This window comes from Balearica regulorum, chromosome 18 (genome assembly GCF_011004875.1).
Source record: "Balearica regulorum gibbericeps isolate bBalReg1 chromosome 18, bBalReg1.pri, whole genome shotgun sequence".
Classification (NCBI taxonomy): Eukaryota; Metazoa; Chordata; class Aves; order Gruiformes; family Gruidae; genus Balearica; species Balearica regulorum.
The window spans coordinates 3,728,531-3,749,143 of NC_046201.1; the positions used below are offsets into that span (position 1 = coordinate 3,728,531).

At 44.7% G+C, this 20,613-nt stretch overlaps 1 protein-coding gene across 1 annotated transcript in view; it reads left to right on the top strand.

The window, feature by feature from the left end:
• PRKCA (protein kinase C alpha) overlaps nt 1–6,616 on the top strand; it is a 153,702-nt gene extending 147,086 nt beyond the window's left edge. The window contains exons 16-17 of the mRNA XM_075770371.1: nt 1,916–2,056; nt 5,913–6,616. Coding sequence (XP_075626486.1) covers nt 1,916–2,056; nt 5,913–6,077 — 306 coding nt within the window. The 3' untranslated portion in view covers nt 6,078–6,616. The remainder of the gene's footprint in view (nt 1–1,915; nt 2,057–5,912) is intronic.
• The last annotated feature ends 13,997 nt before the right edge of the window (nt 6,617–20,613 follow it).

Here is a 20,613-nt window from a genome sequence, read left to right on the forward strand (position 1 = left end):
CTAAGTTAATTTAATTTTTTCTTGAGGACAAGGATAGATTTGACTCCAGGGGATTAGCTCAGGAAAAAAGAATTCATTTGACTTTCCCTTGACTCCATGTGATTTCCTAGAGTACTGTCAGTCTGTGGCTTTTCCAAAACACGGTCTATAAAGCGTTATTTGATGTCTTTCTCACACTGATAAAATATGACTGCACTTAGTGTCAGTTAATTTGGTATTTACTTTCCTCCTTTCCTTTGCAACCATTTATGTAGTATTGTACATGAGCTGGATATTAATCCCTTAAGGAAAAATCATCAAGAAAAAGAAAAGCTGTTTAAAACAACAAGGTAGAAGGAAAGACCACTCTAATTTTGGATCCTATCCCAGTGTAGATATGCTGACCAACAAAAACAAAACATGATATATTTTTGTAAAGTACATGCAGATTGATGCCTTGTCGTGAAAATTATATATTCAAACAGCACAGTTTGAACTTGATCTAATTACCATGTTTTCAGCTCTCCTGCTTGCCGCTGTTCTGCTAGATGCTTATGCAAAGGGAGGTCAGAAAGCTAAAATCGCATCGCACCGCTAGGTTTAAAGGTCAAGTCTCTGTGATACTAACACATTCATCGTCTGTATTAAACTAACAAATTCATCCCAGATTTCGGTAAGCATTATACCTGAGCTAAGAAGTCAGTATGAGAAAGATTCTGAACCTTGTAGGCTGCAGTAGCTCAGCGATCCCGGGACTGCGCACCATCGGGCAAGACGAACGTGTGCCCGCTGTGCTCTTTGAATTGTCTGCTTGACATCTGTTCCGCTGATTCCGAGTTTGTTGGGTTCGGTAAATACGGTAACTTCGGAACAGAATGAAAACTGCGAGAATCATTATTCACGTTTTCTTTTATCATCTACTGTTAAAGCAAGGGGTTTAGCAAAGGTAAAAAAAAAAATGGGGAAGCTGCTGTTAAGCTTGAAGCAGGATGTGACTCCTAGCCCAGTGCACAGCCGACTTCCCAAAGGCTGCTTAGAGTCGCTTTTATTTTAGGTTCAAAATTGGAATGTGATCAACTCAACATTTGGAGGGAGACTAAAGCGGTACAGCTGAGGTTTTAAAAAAATGTGTTGAAGTATCACTCCTAGCAGTATATTAATCGTACGTAATTTGTAGAAGAGCTTGAAAAAGTCCCCACAATACTGGAACTGAGAGTTGAAGGCTGCATTGCTCAATTCCTAATGTACATATCAATTGAAAAGATTTTGAGGAGCTTGCTAATTAGGAAGCATATTACTGTTTCCAAGCATGCAATGCTGGTGGGCTTGGGGTTTTTTTCCCCCCAAGTCTGCTTAATCTATGCAACTGGGTATAGTATTGACCAAGATGTCATTAAGGATGCAAGGGAGGAAACACAGATTAGATATGTTCACCTAGGTGCCAAGAAATTGTAGGCTCTGTAATGAGATGTCTCGAACAAGCCCAGAAAAATGAAAGGAGGCGGGAGTTGTGCTTCACACAGCTTTAGTATATTGGAATTTATTAAGTTTAATTGATTGTTGAGGTAGGGCAGAAGCTGTTCTGGAGATTTATAAGACTGAACTGAAAGTCCAAAGGTGAAATTCAGGAGTGAGTTGTGAACTAATACGATGGCAGCGTGCCCGGGGCACCGCCTGCCCACCCGCACCCCCAGCGGCAACCTCTGCCGAAGGGGAAAAAGTTCTCAAGGGCAACCCTTAATTTTGCTGCAAACGTGCTGTCTCCAGTAATCGAACAAGAAAACTAATTTTCAAAAGTGAATTTTAGCTGTTCAAAACAATTTTATTAGCAACTTGCATCTTCAAGAGAGAAGCGAGAGCATCGCAATCTGGGGAACATCTGTCTCACTTTCAGTCCAGCGTTAAATTTAATCATTTGGTGTTTTCTTCCTAATAGCTGATGACTAAACATCCCGCAAAACGCCTTGGCTGTGGCCTTGAAGGTGAACGAGACATCAGGGAGCATGCTTTCTTCAGGAGAATTGACTGGGAAAAACTGGAAAACAGAGAGATTCAGCCACCTTTCAAACCCAAAGTGGTGAGTGAGATGCCAAGTACTTCCCTCGCTAAATGTGTCTGCGGTCGTGCCTTCCCGTGGGGCGAGATGAATCCTGGCTTGATGGTGCTGCGAATCTGGGACACTTCTAAAATAAGGCAATTTGATTATGACAGACCAGTCTAAATCTGCCAATGTTTCGGCACCCTGTAGCACAACCCAGTGTACTTTGTTCCTTGTGAAAAAGTCTCTCGGTGGTTTGAGTCCTGAGTGGACGGTCACGCACTGCGTGAGAATTTGAACACAGGGAAAATTGGCGTATTCACATCAGCCACTTGAGACCTGTAATAAATGCGGTTCCTGACTGTCTCCTCTGAACAGCCTCTAAAGTCAGTGATTAAAGGTATCTCAATTACCGGGGTGAAGTTCTTCCACGGTGGGCTACGCAGCACCGGGGGTGGCCTCTGCCGAGTGTGCAAGAATAATCCCTGATTCATTTTTAATGTTTGTTACCGGTTTGCGCACATGTATCTGTAGGAATATTTTAGAAATCCAAACGAGTGAAAGATGTCCCTACTGTGAGAACTTGTTTGCATAATATAATTTGAAGAGCTGTACTTGTTGATACAGAATTTCCTTCAGCGTGTACTGTGCTTTATTGACAAGCAGAGAAAAGTATTTGCACACAAGAACACAAGCTTTCGGGAACAGCTGTAAATTGTTATGTCCTAACATTGAATCTTTCTTCTAACGCCTTTTTGTTCCACTGAGATGCGTGGCTGGCCGTAGCGCTGCAGGTATAGGATCATAGGTCTGTACACTGATTTATTTACCCATACAGACACACTAGTGTGCAATCACAAACTAATGAACAGAGGGAGGCCGCTACCCGGTGGCAGAATATATTCCACTCTTTTTGCGTGCAAATGACTTTTTCACATCACCAGGAGGGGAGTTGCATGCAGAGAAGAGTGTTCTGCGCTGGGGGAAATACCCTTTTCATACGGTGTGGGTTTTGCACGCGGGGAAGGGTGTAAATAAGTAAAGAGCGTGCGTGGTGCTGCCAGCCCTGCCCAGGGCTTCTGCCCGAAGGGGAGCTGCACCTCTTTAAAGCATGTCGTATGGCGATTTTCATTACAAGCTTCTCAAGTCAAATTTAAAGCTGATCGTAAAGCAAATCTGCCTTCACATCTGTAAGTTTTATTAGCTCAGGAACTGAGTGCTTAGACTCTCCTTGAAGTTAAAAGTAATACCAGCATGAAGGTACTAAAAGCTTGAAGTATGGTCTGGTTCCATCATAGCACGTTTCGTGGCAGATCCTGGCTCCTCTGTAGAGCAGCTGTGCTCCATCCCCGTGGTTATCATGTTTTGTTTATACAGGCTGCTATGAAAATACACCAAGGCGTATTCACATGGAGCCTAACTTTCCCAGATGAAAATAATTTAAAATCCAAGTCTGATATTTATATACCCTATGTATAACTCATTTATTGTGATTGCTGGTTCTATTCGTATGGATTCTAGAAAGCCAAAAACACACGACCCTTAATCTGTTTGAAGACACGGTGTATTTATAAGCTTCGTTTGAGGTGGGCTTTTTTTCAGAAAGCCTTTCTAGGTGCATCTTCTCTAGGACGCGTGATGCTGCAGGAATAATCCTGCTGCTTTTGCACACAGGCATGGTTCTCACTCCAGCACGGAGCCGCAGATTTTGGGTCAGCAGTTGGTCAGTTTAAATAATGTGTTCCTTTCCAGACTGACAGTTCACAGGCTATAGGCAGGGACTGATTATTTGGCAAGAAGGACATTTTACTCATAATTGTAAGTTTAGGAGTTCCAGGAGTCCCATATTTTCTGTTGTGCTTTAATACTGCATTGATACTCGTGACGGCAATGCTGCTTTTTAATGGGAAGACAAATTGGTAATTGAAGGTGCAAATTTATTGATAAACAATTATGTTGGCACCCAAAAAAATACACGAATTTCGCACAAGTTATTCCTCAGCCTCTACTAGTATAAGCAATAAAGAGAGGCTTAATGGAGTCAGAGACTTTGATTTCTATATATAGCTTTTTTTAATACCTTCCACTTCTGGGGCGGGGAGAAAAGAAAAAAGAACATAATTTTGTGGAAGAATGATGCATATCTGTAGAACATCTTTTTAGCAAAAAAAAAATCTTCCGTGTATAAAAAGCCCTTCTGTTGCTGCTGAGTTGACTGTACTGCCTCTAAATAAATTTGACTGTTAATTTGGCGATACATGTACTTTAATTCCAATGATGGAGAGTTTTCCCCTTGTCAAAGTTCCGCTCTGTCCATTTTTGTTCTCCAGAGATTCTGTACCAAAATGCATTGGCTTCAGTGGGCACCAGGGTATTTGGTGAGTGCAGAACCCCGGGTGAAAAAAGCAGATCCCATTAGCCTTTAACCCGTTGAAGTGTCCCTCTGCTTGTGTTCTTCCAAGACTGAACAAGTGTCCTTCTGCGGTCCAGTACCTGAGCATGCGTTTTTCACCTGAAATATAAACCAGCTTGTGCCCGAGGCAGCAAAAGTTCTTTGCAGCTCGGATCGGGTGGCATGTCCCGGCCAGGACACGCCAGGTGCTTTGCAAGGAGAATGGAAACTGTGACCAAGCTGTTTTCAAGCTAGCCAGATATCTCACCCTCAAATTCCCTTAACGAGCCCCTCTTCAGTTGGTTTCTCCTGTAAATGCACAGCTTCATTCATGTTGCGTTAGTTCAGCAAATTCAACGTTTAACGCTGGTCTATCTTACGAGCCATCTTCTCCCCTTCCCAAGCGATCCTCTAGGCCTGAAGAGAATAGCGTAATGTTGTCCTCTAAAGCCACGTGTGGATATATTCCCTAACAGAAGTATTTGATAGTGCAGGTATCCTCTAGGGATGGATAGAGACGACAGGGTCAGGGACAACGGGAAGAAACGTGCAGTGCCGTTATCGTACAACCACGCTTTGTTCGAAGATCTGTTTTGCAGTGAGTTTTGAGATAAGCAGATTTACCAGTTTCCTTTAGACCTCTCCCCAATATTCAATGCCTAGTTTTCCTCAAATACGCTTTTTTTCTTGCACCCAAGCTAATTTTGTTCTGGTCTCACCTTCATCCTTTTTAACTTGCCTCTAATCGTACTTCCCTGCCTTTCAAGTGTTTTCTGCATTCCTTAAAACTATCCTTTCCACAAACCCAATTTCTTTTGTTTTCTGTTCGCAATGAGTTGTGTTCAGCATGTAGCTATATACAACCCCCCTTCTCGACTGGGCTTTGCGAGACGACTTGGCTCTTTTCTTAGACCAAAAAAAAAGGAGGAAACCAGTGTTAGCGCATTCCGTACTGGGGACCTGTTCCCAGGATGCGCTTCCTGCCCCGGCTCCCTCCTGCAGTCCCCAGCACTGGAGCTCTGCTGTCTTTCCTGAATTTACAAGAGTTTATAGGCTGTACAACAAAGAATCAAAGCATACAAAGGAATTACATTAAGCTTTCTGCAGATCGTGAAGGAAACAGAGACTAACACGAAAATTTAATTTTGCATCATAAAGGTTTTAAGAAGAATGAAATGACTCGACAGATTCTCTTGCCAATACATGTCCATAAAAATATTTTCATTTTCCTTTTTTATCCCAGTAATTCTGAATGTTTAAGCCTCTTTACCTTGTCACCTCATGCTGACTCTGGTTTTCATCAGAATTCATCTATTAAAACTTCTCTGTTTGTCTGGGAATTTTTGTTAAAATACCTGAAAAGAAAATTTTCTCTTAACTACTCATAACAAATGAGGGAAAGCCTTGCATGTAACCTGAAAAATCTGCAAAAAGCTGGAACTGCCAATCTATTGCTGATTTTTTTTTTTCAACCTTTTTTCTGTTTTTCTTTTTTTCTTGCAGTGTGGCAAAGGTGCCGAAAACTTCGATAAATTCTTTACCCGAGGACAGCCGGTGTTAACGCCTCCGGATCAGCTGGTCATCGCTAACATAGACCAAACAGATTTTGAAGGATTCTCTTACGTCAACCCCCAGTTCGTGCACCCCCTTTTACAAAATGTAGCATGAAACAGCAGAACAGTAAAAAATCCGGCAGTGGGGAACTGTCCTTAACCCTACAATTTTTAGGCTTTTGCCTTGTTGATTCCATTTGGGCCTGGAAATTGTAGGGTTAGAAAGTGAAAGATGGGGGAGAGGCCACTTATTCAGGATTTTGGCTTTGCAACAGCGATGTTGTCTTAATGGAAAATAAATTAGTGTACGGTGCCCACTTATTCTTCTCAAAGTCACCACTGACTTGTCTAAACTTACCCATTTTTTGGTACGTTATATATTTTTGTAACTTCCCACTGTCCTTTTGCCCCCTTTTCCACTCTGCTGTGTCAGAAATAATCTAACACACGGTCGGGGGGAAAAAAAAAAAACCCAACAAACCAAACCAACTTTGAATATTTAGTCCTTCGGTGCAGATGGTGGGAGATGGGAGCTCTTGGCCCCGAGGGACCGCTCCTCCCCTGCTCTTCTTCAGGGAGATCAGCAGAGCACGAGAGACCGAAACAGCAGCAGCACCGGGGAGGAGAGGCATTGCAAAAAAAAAAAAAAAAAAATTGTTGAAAGTAGTTGTTTCAAAAATAGGACAGAAACAAGTTGGGAGTGGGTGGGAGGGGGGGATAAAATCGAACTAGACCCTGAGGCTTGGTGAACCGATCCTGTGAGCAACACCAAGTCTAAACACACTTCAGCGGTGGCCAGATCTCTAGGATCTTTGCTAAGTAGCATGTGATAAACTCAAGGGTGAAATTTTATCTTTAATAATAATAATAGTAATAATTTTAATAATATTTTTGTGAATTTTAATCTCCATGAGATTATTCTGTGATCCAGGGTGCCATTGTCTGTTCAGTTAATTTAATTTACACCACTCCTCAAGTTTACTGTTAACTGGTTCTAATACCAATATTTTACTATGAAATTTGTTAACCTGGAATGTAAAACAAAACTGTAATCCCTTAAATCTTATTTACATGTGTTTATTTATAGTCTGCAGTATAGGGCAGTAAATCGAAGAAAGCATTACGTATACTAAATTAACCAAAACATGCAGCCCCAAGTGACTTCCTGATTTCTTCAGAATAACTCATGAAAATCAAGTGAGATTTAGTCTTAAAATAATCAGTTTTAGTTCAGAAAAATTGGGGCTGTAGAATAATCAAGCCTGAATGAAGCAGCACCTAAAATGTTTTATTGACAGAATGGAATTTAATACATTTTACACATGCTTCATGCAATGAATTTTGCATGTTTAGTAATAACTCTTAATAATAAGGGTTAATAATAAGCAGATCTATATTATTGGCATAATCGTATCAAGCATAAAGAGTATTATAAAAATTTTATAAAACAAATTGTGCTTTATTTGTGAAAGTTCTTGTTCTGAATTACATCATTTAGATTTAGCTAAATGTTTTATTGCTATTGTTTTGGTTTTTACTTTAGGTTTTGGATATAGTTAATGGCTTAGGGTATAATCTCTTTTTTTAAAAGTAGATCTACTTTTAAACAATAATTGCTACCTGCAGGTTTTATACGAGATTCAATTAGGCTTTCATTTCACATCTGCTTATTACTTACAGAGAAGGAAATAGACTTTATTTGCAATGATGAACACTGTAATTAATGCAATCTTCTCCTCTCCTATCACTTAGATAAAAAATTTTGATATTTCCTCTTACGACTTACCAGAAGATATTAATTCAAATATCAGTAAATATTTTTTGTGCATATTTTGGGTTTGTTACAGCATGTAAAATAGTAGTCAGTGCATTTTCCTTTTTTTTTTTCCCTTCTGCCTTGTTAATGTTCCAGCCATAGGCACGTTTTGTCTCTCAGATGTGCATGCCGATGCCAGAAGCATGATGTCTCTGTTGCTGCATGCAGACTGATTACAATTTCTCCAGCATGTAAACATATTCAAAAAGTAAGATATTTGCCATAACGGACTTAAATTTATACTAGAATATGTAACGGAGGGGTGGGGTGGGAGGGGAATCCACTTTCTAATCGTCTTTTATGACAATAAAATGGAACCTGTGCCAAAGATCCTGTTAGGAAGATGCAACCCTGGGAGTTGGTGGCCGAGTGGGCGGGTTTGGCTCCGGGGGTGCCCGGGGGGGGTAGTGGGACAGTTTTTGGAGTGACATACGGTTGGATGCCAACGGCAACTGTATCGTGCTTCTGCACCCCTGGTGCCCTCAGAAGCCGTATGTTTGGTGCCTAGGACGGTGATTTGTGACACTCCAGAAGTTTGATTTTCGCCCGCTCGCCGTCCTTTTGCAGCCCCAGCTCTAAGCAAGGAGCATCTCCCCGGGTAAGGTTTATTATTTAGATTAAATCCTAATGAGCGAACCGAACTGTTCTGAGGCATGGGGAAACACACTGCTAACGAGGGGCAGTGACCAACTAACAAGAACTCAGATTGTTGCCTAAATAAACAGAACTCAAAATTTTTAAAACGTAGGAGTAAAATTTTTCAACCATTCTGTGTCAAATCTGTTATCAGCCAAGCCTGGGAGTTCATTTTCTTCTTTGTATATTATATACTTTAAAAATTATGATATTCACCATAAAGCATGTGGACTAGGGCAGCATTCGTGCCTATTTATGTTTTTCTAAATATTACTAGTCTGCCGTAGTTTAGGAAAATCTGAGTATCGTGCTGTAGAAGATAATAGATTTAACAGATTACTGCGGCTCAGATTTTGAATAAAGAAGGGGCTCTCAAGTAAGTTAGTCTGCCAAGAGGCAGCATTACATGCGTTTTAAGAATGTGAAGGGAAAAAGGAAAATACTGGGGGAAATACCCACGCAGGGGTTTTGGAAGTAAGCAAAGCAGTACAGGGGCAGAACTGAACCGAGCCAGAAACAGGCAGGAGATCCCACGGGTCGACGTTCCCAAACAGTTCTGGTTTTCCTGATGAAATAGGAATTGTACAGGGCAGTGCCGCTGCGGGCGGTGCTGGGACGGTCGGTGCTGCTCACACCAGAACGCGGCATTAAAGAGCTGGTCCAACATCGGAACGGAGCCGCTCGTTTTCCGGCTGCTTCTCATCACCAATTTCTTAGGCACTTGCATTTGCCCCCCAGTTTTTCTGATGTAGAAGCAGAAATTCCTCTTTAACATTGTTACCTCAAGCTCCTGGGCTTGCCACATCTCATGTCGTCTTCTGTAGGTGTCTGTAACGCTTACGAAAAGGTACTGTGAACTCGTGGATCCTGTAGGAACAAGACAGGGTTGGCTAAAGCAGGGACTGACTATTGGTGTTACTCCTCGCTGCTCTGCTTAATGCACTCGCGCTCACGCTTGGACCAGCCCTTTAATGAGAACTCCAGGTGGCTTGCTAATCATCCAGAAATTTATAATGGCAAGTAAAACCTTAAGTATCCAGCAAACATTTTTGTATCTTTTTTAATACAGATGTTATTTATATAATATTTTTCACGAGATTTGGTTTTCTAGAGAACGTGTATCAACAGAGGGAGAGGCATTAGAACTGTTTTCCTTCACTTGTGTTCAGTAGCCACCGTAATCCAAACACCCACATTATTGCAAAGATTTTGAAAAGTCAAATTGAAAATTATAATACTCTGAAGCTGGGGGGAAGTTTTGGGAGCCACGTTTCCATCCCACGTGCGCTCAAATCCCGAGGCGCTCCGGAGCAGCCCCGTTCCTGCTGGGGGAGGCACAGGTCTGCCACATAAAACTTCCAACCTGTTTTTAGGGGTTAAATGGGACTTAACTGGCTCCTAGGCAAATTTCTTCATTATTCGGGCATCTGGGTGGTTTTTATCCACCTTCGAGTCACTGCGGCAGGGTGGTGGGTTTCCAGGACAGCCGCTTCGCCCTCCAGCCAGTCTCAGTGCTCTTAGCAAGGACTGCACACACGGGAGAAGGAGAGAGCACGTTCCCATAATAAAATACTCCCCCTTAATCCAATTTAGAGGAGAAATGCAATTTCTCTTTCTGATCCTTCATTCTTTCCAGAAATACTATTGAATTTCCTTTTACAAACTGAAGGAAGTTCTTCTGGAAATCAGCTGTTACTTTAAAAGAAACTCATCATATCTAACTGCCATTGGCCTTTGAAATCCATCCTGTCTTTTGGGGTGAATTCAATTGAATAATGCTGGGCTCCTGTAAAATTACTAAGGTCGAGGGAGGGAGGAACTTGTCTTCTAGGCAGAAAGATGGCGTGTCCAAGGGCCGGGCTTGAGTGGTACCACTTGCAATTTCTGTTTTCTCAGTCCGTGCATGCAGATGCAGTCCCAGTTAAATGCTCTAGGAGGCACCTGCAGTTACCAGAGGGGGAAGATCCTCCTTATGAGCAAAACAGATCATCGGAAATAATAATAATAATCCAATAATAAAGCTTTGATATGAGTAGAAAGCATATTTACAGTATTGAGTTTACAGTGGGCTTTCGGACCTGCCACAAAACTTCTGGAAACATTTAATGTGATTTTCAGTTCGTTTGTCATTAGCGTAAGTTGTTGTACGTAGGGTTTGTCTCTTTGCAAACGTGAGTGTCTCCAGGCGATGAGTTACCTCCGTGTGCTGTTGGGTAGGTAGGCACTGAGCTGCCGAGTAGTAAAACAGTAGACAAGCTTAAAGCACTTTTTTCATCAGCTCCACACTCTTAGATGGGATCTGAAATAGTTCAGCTGAAGAATTAAATAAGAATTGACTCCATAAACATATATGATTTCCTACCAACCAGTGTCTATGCCAGTAACGATTGGTAATTAAATAGCCTTATGATGAATAATCATCATGCACTACAGCCCTCCTGTTCCTAGGAAAACCTTGAGAGAGAGAGGGCAAGTTAATAACCTCTCTGCCTCAGTTACCTCATCTGTAAAATGGGGGTAATAATACTTACTTACCTCACAGGGAGGTGTGAGGACTTCTTAGGTAATGTTTCTAATACACTTTTAACTTGAAAAGAGTTGTGTAAGTATTATTATAATTTTTAATATTAAATCAGCTTATTCGATTCACATGATATTGCTGGGTATACCATGCTATTTCTACTTTTTTATAGAACTTTAGTAATTCTGCTGAAACCGTTTAAAGAGAAATAAAATCAGATCTGATATGTTTCTTATGGAATCTGGAGTCCAGCTTTTATTAACTGGAGTCAGGGTGCGGTGGGGAGTGACGCTTGCTGATTGTGTAGGTCAGCTGCACTTACCTCTTTTCCAATTACTGAGATTTCTATGTGCAATTTAAAAATTCCATGTGAATGGAAGTCTTAGCAGAACTGATTATTGTAGGGTGAGATTCCCTATGAGTAAATAAAGTCAGCACAGCTGCTTTCTAGTGATGTTTACACTGACTCCTGTTGAAGGAGAAGCGATATTCTTTATGCAGCTGGTCCATCCATGACAGGTTTATTCCGTTGATATTTTAATGTATTCCTGTGTCGTATATCTTTTGCTTTTCTTTTCCTTGTGTGTGACACCATAGTTCAAATTTAAAAGAAAATTGCCCTAGAAGCAATGATTTTTCTTCCACTGATGTTGGTCGACAAAAAAAAAAAAAAAAAAAAAGGCAAATCAGCAGTCTATTAGTAATTTTAAACAGAGTTGTGCAGGAAGAGTAGCAACAGCACTGATCACCAGCCGCAGCCTGCTTCCATTGAAGCTCATTTCTCGCTACGGGACACATTGGGAAGTCTGCAGCTGATGTTACGTTAATTTTATAATCGTGAATTGGTGACAGGAGCACTTTAATAGAAAGCAAAATTATGTTTCCGATCTTTATAAACCTTTTCCCAAGAACTATGTGAATTGTCTTTATTTGCCTTGTGTTTGAAGGCTGAGAGGCAATGCCGCCGATGGCTCCCTCCTTCCCGAGCTTCCTGGGCTCCCATCTTGGCCTTCCCAGGCACCCGGTGGAAGCGCCGTGTGCTTTGAGCTCGCTGCGTGCTTGGTGCTTGCTTGGAGCCAAGGCGGCGGCATCCAGCCTCTGGCAGCACTAAGCCTGTAAGCCCAAATTCAGCAAAAAATATTAAGTATGTGCTTGCGGCCGTGGCTGTTCGGCTGAGCGTGGACATTTGGGCTTACCTTTGAGCAGCTTCACGTCCCGTGGGAGTCGGTAGAGCTTGCGCGCTCGGATGCCTTGCTGACTTGGGGCAGAAAACAATGTTCTTGCAGTGATAATACAAATTTAATCTGTGGCTTGTTCCCCACAAAGCCTTTCATTTATTCTCTTACGTGCTATTAAAATGAATGTAAGAAAAGTAATTTCAACGAAATGAAGCTTGTTGCCTCTCTTAAAAATGTGCGTATCCCAACACGTGTATTATTTTACGTGACAATACAGAGCACGCCTGAAACTTTTAAAATGATTACAAGTTATTTTAATGTTATCTTTTTTAAAACAAGGAGTAATCCCACCTTGAACTCATTCATGGTTTTTAATATTATTTTAAGACCCAAACTTTGTGTTTATAAAGAGGAGAACGTTATTTATTTTCTTATCGTTTATCTGCAAAATGCTACCAGAAAATTTGGAGAGGCCATTCATTTTTCAAAAATAAAAAATCATTGGAAGTATAGTGGGCAAGACTGATGTACAAATTACAACATCTTTTTTTTCTTAATTCGCAGTATCTTCAATCTTTGTTTGCATGAAATGCTTTTGTTAAATATTAATTGTAGTTTCAAAGCAAGTGTGTATGAATAAAAATACTGATCATTACTTTTGTGAGAGTTTGGTCTGCCTTTATGAAATTTCATTTCAAAATTGATTCCGCAAAGCCCGGAGGCTGCAGATTACGGCGTGATCGGCCGCAGAGCTCACCCAGATCCAGACCTGGATTCTCTGTTCATACACAGAATGTTAACCTGGCCCCTTTGTTAATTCCTGTTAATAAATCAAGAGAAAAAGAGGCTTAAGTGCGGGAAAGATCAGTCTGTAAGAGGTGAGCAGGCGGCTCTTTGAGCCAGCAGGTCCCTGGCTGACCTGCTCACTGGGCTCGGCATCTCTGAGCCGCTCCAGGCATGGATGCCGCAGGGACAAACTGTCCCAGGAGTGAAGTGAGGGCTCAGGTTGGAGGTTCTGACTCAAAGCTTGATGGGAGATGTGGTGGTGGAGGGATGTGCCCTCCTTCTCAGCAGGTAGACCCCAAGAAAACTTAAACTTCACTTTTTCACATTTCTGTGTGTGTCACCCCTGGGTGGTTCATTTCCACCCTCTGCCACGTCTTCCTGGGAAGAGGGGTTGTTTCGTAGTGATTCGTGACCCTTAGGGACCCACCTTTGCCATGAAATACTTGTTTTAGCACTCGTGGAGGAGAGGACACGACCTCCCAGTCCCACCAGCCATACTTGCCTCAAGTCTGGGCACTTGCCTCGTTTAGGCTGATGTCATTTTATTTTCAAAATTTGAAAGCAATGTACAAATATTGTGACATCTCGACAGACAACTTTTTCTGCTTGCTCTCAAATGTATCGAATCTCATGCTAATTCAATAATTGGGTTAGTTTAATTTGCAGAAAAGTCCAGCCAAGTTTGCCCAAAGGAATGGTTGAATTTTTTTATTTTTTTTCTCATAGAGACAGCATTTCTAGGCTGCTACATGCTGCTCAGCCTTCATCTCATGTGCGCGGCTTCTCCTGAAGCCCATGGACACGTCTCTAATGAGGCCTTGAAAGCTTCCTGCAGAGCAGAAGAGGGAGTTAGTGGAGACATCATGGACCTGAGCTGGTGTACGTGCAGAGTTGGTGCAGCCAGGTCAAGAGGAAAGGTTGGACTCGATGATCTTAAGGGTCTTTTCCAACCTAAATGATCCTATGGAAGGGGTCCTCAGAGCTCAGTACTGCCAGACCTGCAAGTCCCGTCACCTTGGCTGTTTAGACAGGGGCTGGGTGGGATTTCCTTCCCAGCCGTGGCCTTCAGGATGGACTCAGGAGTTGGTCCTGCTGCGAGAGGACCGCTCAGTTCCCCAGGAGGGAGAAGCTGGGATTGGGGATGTTTGGACCTGTCAAGGCTCCTAATGGCCCCAATGATCATTACCGACCACTATGCACAGCACAGCCCTTAAACCTCCTGGAAATATTGTTCCAAATGCAAACGAACTCTTTGCAGTCTCAATACCAGGCTGATAAGGGAAAAAAAGCCCTTTCACCACTCACCTCTGCTCCCCTGGCCAGGGAAGAGGCACACACACGCATCGCTCACTCCGGCTAGGGCTTCACCAAACCACCGGTGGTACGGCAGCCGTTCACGGGGTCATTGGGTTTTCGGGTGAGACAGAGCTCGTTAGAGCAGAGTCTCTAAACACCCTCCAGACTTGTCCCTGGGGAAAGGCAAGTCTGGTGGAGGCGGAGGCGTGCGTGGGTGGAAAATTACTCCAGCCTGACACAAATATCGGTAACAGGCATCCGAGGAGCTGATGCATTCGGAGCGAACCGGCTGCAGGTGGTTCTGCTCCTTTGCTGCCCCGGCTGGGGGTGGAGATGGACTTCTGGGTGAAAGGGAGGGAATTTGTACAAACTGTGCATTTTTGTTTGACTTTTTCTAAGCAGGCAAGATTAGGCTGGTGGTCCTTGGGAAAATTAAGAGTTAAAGGCTTCTGCAGGAGAGGCTGAATCTCTCCGTGCCAGCTGTACACGAGACCATCTCCGTCGGGAACGCTTCCAGCACTCAGCGCTCGATAAATTACAGCAATTACTCATGGCCACCATCCCCAGCCGAAGGCACGTCCTCCCTCTCCCAGCCCCAACTCCTCTTCAGAGATTTGGGTATTTGACTTAGAAATCTCAGAATATTTTTACAAACCTGGCATGTGAGTTGCAAATATAACCATCTCCTCTGAGAGCTACTAGGGTAGCTAAAATGATGACTGCCTTAATTAACACAAGGTAATTATAATCCTACCTGCTTCAGCAAAGGCAACCTTGGCTGCTTGGCCGAAAAAAAACCCAAGTCAGCCCCATGCCATGGTAAAGGCTGGAGCGATGGTAAAGCAAAGACAAATCAATGAGGGGCCCAAAGAAGGAAAGCTCTTGCCACATGTGGATGGGTTGTCCTCAAAGGGATGTTTTCCCTAACTGTGTCCGTCACTTGTCACGTTCCTAAAATGATACTAGACCTGAAGAAATGGGGATCTGACCAGGAGAACAGCTGGTGGCAAGCCTGGACCCACCAAGTCACCTGCAAGGGTTTCTCTTTTTTTTGCTTTTTGGGTTTTTTTTTCCCTTTTTTTTTTTCTGCTTTTCCCAAAGGAGGAGCATGAAATAAGGCAGATGTCATGGGAAATGAGTCAGTGCTGTCTCCTTCTCAAGGGACTTGCCGCATTTGCTGCCAGGGTGACGGTGTCAGACACCAGCTGCCACCTCCAGCGTTCATTACTGGTCCCTGAGTCAGCGCCCGACGTCCCACCTCAGGAGATGGTGTTGCACAATCTGACGAAGGAGGGGGTGAAATTCCAAAACCAATTTGAAGCACAATACCTGAGTGAGGGAAAAAAAAAAAAAAAAAAAAAAAAAACCGCAATGGAAGTTTGCTTAGAAGTGTTTTAAATCTTATTCTCACCCAACGAGGTTGGCAAAATCACCCATCCCTTTGTCCGCCGCAGCAGAGCGTGTGATTCACATGCTGGGAATGGACTTCTCTTTCCTCGGAGGGCTCACGCCCCTCACCATCAGCTGGGAGCGAAAGAAAGGCAGCTGCCCCACAACGGCAACGGCAGCGTGACCGTTTGCCGGGCTGGTGGAGGGGCCTTTAATGTCACGGCAAGTGTTTGGCCCACGTGGCTGGGTGTTGCAGCAGACGCGATGAGGGGCCTGACTCTGCCTCTCAGGAGCACGGGCTGCACGGGCTGGAATCACTGGTGAGTATTTGGGCTACTGCACACTTCCCGTTAAAACTGGTTTTGAAAGGAGCTGGGGTTTGGAAGGCTGTGTACACATACTGATGTTTCCTGCATCAGTTTAATGAAAACTATTTCACCAGTGCTGCCCCGCAGTGATACAGAGCTGCCCGGGGGGGGGTTGCGATGCTCCTCGTCCCTACCAGACCGACGGCTTTGTCCTCATTCACGTACATCCTGCTCGTACGAGCACGTGAGTGTTACAAAGCTGCCCCCAGACCCAGGTGAGTGGGGATGTTCGGGACACTCGGATTGTAGGAGCATTTCAGCTGCTGGGTTTGCCCGGTAAAGCCTGGTTTTCCGGGACTGGCCTTTCAGCAAAGCTGGGCTTATTCTCTGCTTGCTGCTTGCATCCAGCTTCAGGAGGCACAGGTACCTGGGCAGCCTGCACACAAACCAGTTGTTTCTGGGGCTACAAACCAGTGTTCGGTCCACATCTGTGTTATTTTTGTTTCAGCCCTGGGGACTTAATCCATCCCTCCTTATCTTGCTCCTCTGTTCAGAGCACTTAATAAAACTCAGCGCCCATAACAGGGACACTTCTGACTCCATATAAAACACTCTGCCACAATCCTTATAAAACTTCATTAAAGCTTCAACATTTTCAGTGACACCTCCAGAAACACTCTTAACAAGATTCATTTGCTTTTCCTACAAGTCTCATGTCTGCGACACTGATTAGGTGTGATTTCAGGAAAAATCCATCAGAAATTGTTATAAAAACCAGCAAGGAGTGCAAGGGCAGAAGGAGGGACAGAGCGCAAGCCAGCGATGAGAGCATCCCAAAACTCATTGGATCAGTTCCTGGTCCTTTTGGGATAAGTCATTTAGCATCCTTGTGCCTGATTGACCCTAACATCATTAAAAGATTGGTAATGAATTTCAGTGCTATATAAATCACATGGAAAACTATTACCCTTAATACAAGCGTTATGAGGCTTTAATAATTAATGTCATCTAAACTGCTTTCCAAAACATGACCTTTTAAATCTGATTGCTGTGGCCAGAGTCATCCCTCATCCTGCAAGCAGCCTGTTTTCCAGCCAGCCTGGATGGCTCCGACCTGGACAGGTCCCAGCCCCAGGGACCAGACACGAAAGGGGGTGCGTGCTGGTACCTCCGCTCCTTTTGCAGAGGGTTCACAGAAAACACCAATAATGAGAGCAAATTTACTGCCAGCGTCTCTTCCAGCATTTTCTTCCTCGAAGGGCGCTGCTGAAGCGGTGGGACGGGGGCACTTCATGCCCTTTCCAACCTCCTTCCCTCGGGCGTGGGGGACACAGGAGCCGCGCAGGCTGGGCCACCGTGGGGGCTAAAGGATGCACCTGGCCGAGCTGCTGGAGCAAAACTCCTGAACTGGCACATCCTCGGCTTTTATTAGCTCAGGTTGGACTCACATGATTACAGAGGGTGTTTTGTTTTAAATAAAGTGTATAACTTCCGTTCGCACATGCACCTTTGTTATTCCGTGAGTCAGAGCCTCTCGGGGAGGCTGGCTGAGAAAGGCTCTGGGCTTTCTTTTTTTTTTTTAAGCTTTCACACAGCATGTGGGTGCAGAGATAAAAATAATGTTGCACCTCTCCTTGTGCTCCTCCCGAGCAGCGGCTCCAGGCAGAGGAATGTGCGGGAGAAACAGCAAACGGAGCTTCAGCTCCAACAGCCCACAGGAGTTAATTCTTCTAATTTAGTCATGGCCCAAGAGGGATGTAAAAACCTTCCCCGGAGAGGGGAGAGCGGCTGGTGTTCTTTGGTGCCATGAGTTTTCTCTCTTTTCCTAATTTTCAGCATTTGAAAACTAAAAAAATAATAATGCTTCTGCTGGGATAAGGAGCAGACGTTGTACAAGCGTGTGCTGACTCCCGCACGTAACGGGACCCGGCTGGAGCAGCCCATCCCGAGGTCGCATCCTGCTCGCACAGAAGCCATGGGTGCCACAGCTGTGGATCCCAAACCCAGGCTGCTGATGGCAGTTTTGTTAGCCAGTGCCAAATCTGTCCTACAAACACCCTCTCGTGGAAAGAGAAAATCTCAAAAGCCGCTCTAGCAAGTCGTTCCCAACCTGTGGAAGCTGCACGGGGGCGGCAGCGGGTTCCCCCAGGGTTGCGCTGGGGCTGCTGTGCATCCCTGCCATGCTCCCGTGTCTCCCCATGCCTCTCCCCGGCCGTGCTGCCCACGAAAGGACAAAAAATAGCAAGCGCTGAGGCAGCTGGCGCAGAGCATCCGTCACCTCCCACACAAGTCACAGCAGCTTCAGCATCGCGCCGCCAGTTTGTTGCATCTACCTGCTCTCCCTCCTCTTTCCCTGGGCAAACACTGCAAATTCTGGCTGGTGCAGACTTTCCCTTTCTGTGCCCAAAACACTTCTTACAGCCTGGTATTCAATTCAAGCTGGGCGGAACTTGCTGTCCGACACCGGACCAGAGCCACACGTGAGCTCGAGGGGCGGCTGCCGGCGGCGCGGCTCGTCCCAGCCTGTTTGCTGGGCAGATTTTTGCTGTCTGAATAATTCAGGAAATTAGGGGGCGCAGGAGGCGAGGCAAACCTGAGGCTATCGGTTCGTGGCCCAGGTTGACAGGACCAGACCTTTTATTGTATGATGTCCTGAGTGCCTTCAAGGTGACTTCTGTTGGAAAGGAAAAGACCAGGGAAAAGGTTCCCTGCAGATGTCACCTGCAGGAATTAAACACTTGCAGCTAAAAGGAGACGGGCCCTCAGCACCCTGCTGCATCGCTGACAGCCCAGGGAGAGCGGCTGCAAAGAAGTGCTTCTGGTCTGGGCCATTAATGGAGCTTAAATCCCTCCTCACTAATAAGATTTGACCTTGGGTACACTCTAAGAGCTGCCATCTCAGGTGTCCACGGAGTTTCATGCTTCCAGACTCGTTTTGAGCATGGTATGAAAGGCTGCTCCACCAGCACGAGGGTTGGGAGAGCTGCTCTGGCTGGGTCAAGCTCCAGCCCTGCAAAGCCTGGCACAGCTGAACAACATCCTGTGATGTGCAAGATCCCACCTGGCATCACTCGCCCCACGTGTGGCCATAGCGGAGAACCCTCCCTCTCGGGGAGGAGAGAGCTCAGCAGCAAATAGGAAAAAGTGGGGAGGTCAAAGTGATGCTGCTCTGCAAATGCTGAGATGGCACCAGATAATGTTACATCAAACAAAACACAAAACCAGCGGTCACAGGGTTTGGCAAAGTCCTGCCCCAAGTTTTGGAGGATGCTGAGAAGACATAAAGCGCTAATTGTCCTGCCTGGGACAGCCGTGTCAAGCTCCTGAGCAGCAGAAGAGGTTTCTGCTTCATCTTCACCATCTTTTGCCATTAGCAGGGAGATAGGGGCTACGGGGAAGGAATTACGGAGAGCTTAGTGCTGCTTCTGGGGCTGCACGGGGTTTTGGGGCAGCATCGCCGGTGCCCTCCCGCAGCCTGGCCCCGGGTGGGAAACGCTGCTGGTGTGAGTGCTGGCATCGTGCACGCGCTTTGCCGTGGCAGAAGTTGTATGAGACAAGCAGCAATGGAAAATCCATCCGAGTGTTTTAGCCTAAGTACATTTGCATTGAAGCAGAGGGGAGGGAAAAAAAAAAAAAAAGAGACTGAAGCCCAAAATGTGTATTTCTGATTGATTCTATGCATGGCTGCTGGGGGGCTCTTACACTGTAGTGGTTAATTATGTCACTGGCTGTGCGTGCTGCAGCCTTTATTCCTGCTGTATTCAAACAATCCTGCACAGTGCCCAGGCAGCTCATACAGCAGATTGCCTGTCTGGAGAAAAATGATGGTCTGCTTGGTTTTGTGGGGGTTTTTTAACAACATAGAGAAAAGAAAAATTATGAACAACCAATTACTGTATTAAAATAACATACCCTGACAGAACATGATGAACATCCCGGTCTAACCTGCCTCTTGTAGCTTTTTGACTTTATTGGTAATTCCCTGCTGATTAGCTCCACCCCAGGGAAACCTCCTCCTCCCTGGGGCTGGAGGTCCTGGAGAGCATCACCTCTTCCACCACCTTTTTCCAGTGCAGAATCCATCCTGCTGACTGAATCCCTGCTCTTTCCTTACTGTCCATCCCCCGCTGGACTTGCTGCCTTCAGTTCTTCTTCATGAAAGGTGTTTGAGAGGTACTAAATACCTTTGGGGGTTGTTCTGAGAGCTCTAGCTGCAAGGAAGGATGCACTGAAAGATGCATCTTTGCAACGCCGGCCAGTTCTTCCTTAGGGGTCTGACAGGTGAGCCCGGAAAAACACGCAGAATTCGCTATAATGTAAGTATCACTGTCATTTTGTGCAAAAGAACGTATGCCAAGGTGCAGTTCCACAAAGACAAATAACCAGTATGCTCTGGCTGCCAGCTGGGAGGCAGGTTTCCACCAGCCTGTGTCTCACTGGGGTTTCACTGTATTAGGCTCCACCATGTTCTGGTTAGAGAAATCAAAACTTACACATCTGCATCAGCTTCTATTATTTCTATAAATCACAACAGAGCTCAACAAGCCAGAGCACACGGTTCCATTGACTTCAAACAAGCCATCTAACCAACACCTCCTCTGCATCTCATATCTCACTTTATTTTGAATTATTCTATTTAAGATATTCCTGTTTTGCTAACTGAGGATGTCTCGGGCAGAGATGTGGCACGTTTCAGGCAGAGCACTGGGAACTGTTGAGGT